At 41.0% G+C, this 4,461-nt stretch overlaps 1 protein-coding gene across 1 annotated transcript; it reads left to right on the top strand.

Moving 5' to 3' along the window:
• The first annotated feature begins 374 nt into the window (after positions 1–374).
• LOC137255991 (uncharacterized) lies at positions 375–3,789 on the top strand. Its single transcript, XM_067793627.1, has 4 exons — positions 375–404; positions 1,976–2,048; positions 2,759–2,921; positions 3,710–3,789. The coding sequence occupies exons 2-4, from the start codon at positions 1,988–1,990 to the stop codon at positions 3,744–3,746; spliced, it is 261 nt and encodes an 86-aa protein (XP_067649728.1). The 5' UTR covers positions 375–404; positions 1,976–1,987; the 3' UTR covers positions 3,747–3,789.
• Positions 3,790–4,461: the final 672 nt, after the last annotated feature.

The following is a 4,461-nucleotide window of genomic DNA, read 5'->3' as shown; positions in this document are numbered from 1 at the left end:
TTGAAATATTAACTTCACAGTGTTGTACTTTTGCTGGTTCTGAGGGGATATTTTGTACCTTTTGTTACGGAAAATTATTAACAGTAACATAATGAAAGCGTTATCTGGCTCCCTTCCCCTTAACCTGCCAGAACAGAGTACCCTATGTCACATATAATGTCGGTGGTAAAAAATACATTGTCTTTATCTTGCCGGCATGAATGTAAGACATTGCTGCGTTACCCTAAGTTAGAGGTGCAGGCTGAGATTTCAACATATTATGCATGGATAACACACCAGAACGGCATTTGTGAATTTCACACGATAAGGAAATGCTCTATGTTTTTTACTTTCAGGATGGGTTACCTTATCAGAAGATATATATACAGCTGCAGTTTTAGTAACCTGTCTCCTGACTTCTACAGGTAAGTTGTGCTGCGATAAACGGAAATGGAGAGAGTAAGAAAGCGAGAGTGCGTGTGTCTGTGTGAGACACAGAAAGCGATAGGCATGTAGGTAGATAGAAAGAGAGCGAGGAAAAGTGTATGTGTGTGAGTGAGAAAGAGAGGGAGAGAAAGAATGAGTGAGTGTGGTTTTATGCTGACTGTAGCCAGGCTGCAGCAATATCACGTAGAGAGAAAGGAGAGAGATAGGGAGTCTGATATATCGGCCATATGTCGTTGTATCTGCCACGGTTTAATCTCTAATCGCCTACATCTCTATTCGCCTACCTCTCCAAGTGCCAAAACAAAGCTGACAAGTTAGGATGAACAAATGCACCCCTACTCTTATAATGAAACCACCTGACCAAAGCTGTAGTGATCTTGGTTGACTGTTGTTATAAGAATAGTTACCGAAGTAGGAAGACAAGTATAGTTAACAAGAATTTCATTATTTATCAAGATGCAAAGCATTGGCGAATGAACGTTCTTCTTTTAGTAGTGATTATTTTTATCAATGTCAAAATAATAAGGACGTTTTTTCAATTTTTTTTGTCTGAGAGATACATGTTAGCTTGGTTGCCGTGTGCAAAGGCAATAAATTTACATGATTTGTATGGATTTTGTTTTTTATCACACTTTTTCGTCTGGGGAAAGTTTGGTTTAACTTCTTTTCTGCTAAAAGTGTAAATATTCTTCTTTGCTATAATGTTTAGAGGCTTGTAAATTTCGTCATTAAAACCAAAGAATATATTTTCTAATGTTAATTCAATTTGTCCTTCTTTGAATATCCGGAGGCATTAGGACAATTCAGTCCGCACTCTCTACTGAAAACTACACACAAACAGTAGATGTCATATAGACTCTCATGCCTGTTTACAAAATGTGCATAATGGCGATTCTCTAACTCCTGTCTTGTGCAAATAAGTAGTAGTTTAACATATTCTGAGTAATCTTGTACTGGATTTTTTTTCAAATTTACTCTCTGTGTACAAAATGCCAGGAAGCCACAGGGCTGATAACTGTAAATGTGGCCGGACATGTTCACATGTGACCAGCCCTGCATTAAAATAGGAAATTGAGATATGGTATTAAAATAAAGCAATTAATGAATTACTTATAGAGAGGTAAACTTAAACATGTGCAAAAGTAAATTTACTAAAACAATAACTTGGTAGCCACTGTTGATTGATTTAGTGCCACTGCCATCTGAATCAGAACAGCAGAAAAGAATGACATTATTCAGTGCACGTATCCGCAATCAAAGTGCCACGTACATTTTCCTTTTTCTGTCAATGCTTGTATTTTACCTGTTTAAAGGTGTAACAACATATATGTGCCAAGAAAGTTTCCCCCTCCTAACATGCCACCTGCAGCGTGTTGTCATGTCCATGTTATAAGGCAGATAAAGAAGCTCGAACTGGCAAGTGTCAATATACAGATAAATGGGCACGATACTTCCGAGGAGGTGGAGTATTACCGGAATGCCATCTGTGACCTTGATTTTGCTGGGTGTCTTTCCTACATTCAAGTGAACTCGATGAACTATATTCCAGAACTCTGCAGTCATGAAAGTCTTTGTCGTCGCCCTTCTGCTTGTTCCCCTGGTGCATTGTGTGTTCCTGAACGGTGAGTACTGTACTAGCTTTGTTCTTGTTTACCTGAGCCGTGAAGATCCGGGTTAGAACTGGTCTTCAGCAACCCATGCTTGTATCACACCTTTTTGTATCATACCTGCTTGTATCACACATTCTTGTCATAAGAGGCGATAAGCGAACGGTTGGTCTGGCACTCTGACTTGACTGACACGTCATCGTATCCCATTTGCACAAATTGATACTCGTGCTGTTGATCATTGGATTGTCTGTCCCAGACTCCATTTTTTCATACCGCTGCCATATAGATGGACTGTTTTCGAGTGCGGCGTTAAACAAACTAACCAATCATATTTCCTTGTGACTGTAGCTACCGGTACATGACTGCAGTGGCGTAGTCTAATGGTTAAAGTGTTCACTCATCACAATGTTTGATTCCAAACATGGATGATCATTACGCATCCCACAATGTAAAATAACACTCACTTACATGTTGTGTTTCAGACACGTATCCCGAAACAAATGGAATGACAGGTCATGTCCATTCTGTATAAAATATACCTTGAGGATAAAGCTTGGCCACTGGCCTCTAACAAATTCGAACTCCTCATAGCAAAGGTGGACATTCCTCACCAAGCTTCAGTTATACTTTCTCTGTATTTATTGTGGCTTGGGGCAAATGATCGAGCATGAAGATAGGTACCAAAACTGGTACTTTGTATTGTGTTCGTTTTCTAAAACCAGATTTTGCACACATCTTTGATGTCTCTGAACTGAAGAGCGTTGTCCAGAACATTGCTGACAACATCGGATCTGACGCCAGCGAGGCCGCCTGTGAGAAAGAGTGCACAGTCATCCTGCACAACAATGCACTTCTCAGCAGCGGCTGCGACCTTGTCTGCAGATCGTAAGATGTATTTTTTATATCAAACTGTTTAAAATTAGTCACAAAAACATTTTAGACTTTAGCATGCACAAAATATGCTCACTGCCTGTGTTGAATGTTAGATAATGGAGAAGAAAAAGAATGAATAATGAAAACCCCTCACACCACAAAGTCTCGGTTTTGCATCAGTCTGTGTAAGGTTTCGTCAGACAGCACAAACTGTAACACTGACGCATCCGTCTTCAACGTATGTTCTTCTACAACCTTCAAGCTAACGCCATTAACCGTATGTTCTTCCACGATTTTAAGCTGACGATAGCTGGTTTCCGTGACCGTATGTTCTCCTCCGATTTTAAGCTGACGTTAGTCGCCGAATGTTCTCCTCTAGTTTTAGTCTGACTTCAACAAGTGTATGTTCTCCTACAACTGACACCATTAAGTGAGGTTTTCTTCAAAATTTAAGTTCACACATGTGACCGTATGGCCTCCAATTTTAAGCGGGGCAGTAGAGTAGCCTAATGGTTAAAGCGTTGGCTCGTCACGCCGAAGTCCCGGGTTCCATTCCCCACATGGATACTATACGTGAAGCCCATTTCTGGTGTGCACCGCCATGGAATTGCTGGAATGTTGCTAAAAGGCGGCTTACAACCATACTCACTCACTCAAAATGTATGCTAACCTACTATTTGAATAGGCCTTCAAAAAACATCCATCACTAAACGCGAGACGCTGTCAAATACATAAAACCAAGCGATGCATCTCACTGTCTGGCATCAGGAGATTAAAAGAAAGTACGTTTTTGCTTCCAGATTCCAGAGTCTTGTGACCCGCTTCCACATCGCCTAGACTTTGATACTGGTTCCAACAAATAAAACCTAACATAAAGGTTTTTCTGTTTGCATTTTAATCCTTGACAAGGAGAGATTGTTCGGATTAATGCTCGACAGTGATACGTAACATGAATTATGTGAACCTCTCTACCATGACTATTACTGTTCCTGGTGACCCTTCGTAGAGTGGGCCCGCTACAGAGCTCACAGTATATAGACAGACACATGGTCCTGATGAAGTGGGTGGTTCGCCTTGCCCAGATATAAGGTGGACCCATGGTGCACAAGATACAAAGATGGTACCTAGTGATACAGTTGTGGTACAATCCATGGCTGCAATGTAGGCAATGTACTCTCAGATACATGGGGGGTTCACTGTGCCCTCAAATACTTGGGAGGGTTTCTTTACTCTCAGATACATGGGAGGTTCACAGTACCCTCCCATTTATTGGATGTTTACTTAACCCTCAGACACATGGGGTGTTTACTTAACCCTCAGATTCATGGGAGGTTCACAGTACCCTCACATTTATGGGGTGTTTGCTTAACCCTCAGTTACATGGGAGGTTCACTGTATTCTCAGATACATGGGGAGTTCACAGTACGCTCAGATTCACGGGATGTTTATTTAACCCTCACATACGTGGGAGGTTCACAGCACCCTCAGATACATGGGATGTTCACAGTACCCTCACATTTATGGATGTTTACTTTACCCTCAGTTACATGGG

The sequence above is a fragment of the Haliotis asinina genome, chromosome 11 (assembly GCF_037392515.1).
Source record: "Haliotis asinina isolate JCU_RB_2024 chromosome 11, JCU_Hal_asi_v2, whole genome shotgun sequence".
NCBI lineage: Eukaryota > Metazoa > Mollusca > Gastropoda > Lepetellida > Haliotidae > Haliotis > Haliotis asinina.
Note: the sequence above shows the minus strand (reverse complement) of the source record. Positions and strands in the feature narration are given on the sequence as shown.

Excerpts from the sequence above, each read along its gene's own strand:
- LOC137255991 (XM_067793627.1), top strand. The coding sequence starts at position 1,988 with ATGAAAGTCTTTGTCGTCGCCCTTCTGCTTGTTCCCCTGGTGCATTGT. Across the intron at positions 2,049-2,758 it reads GCATTGTGTGTTCCTGAACG|ATTTTGCACACATCTTTGAT; the intron begins GTGAGTACTGTA and ends TTCTAAAACCAG. Across the intron at positions 2,922-3,709 it reads TGCGACCTTGTCTGCAGATC|ATTCCAGAGTCTTGTGACCC; the intron begins GTAAGATGTATT and ends TTTTGCTTCCAG.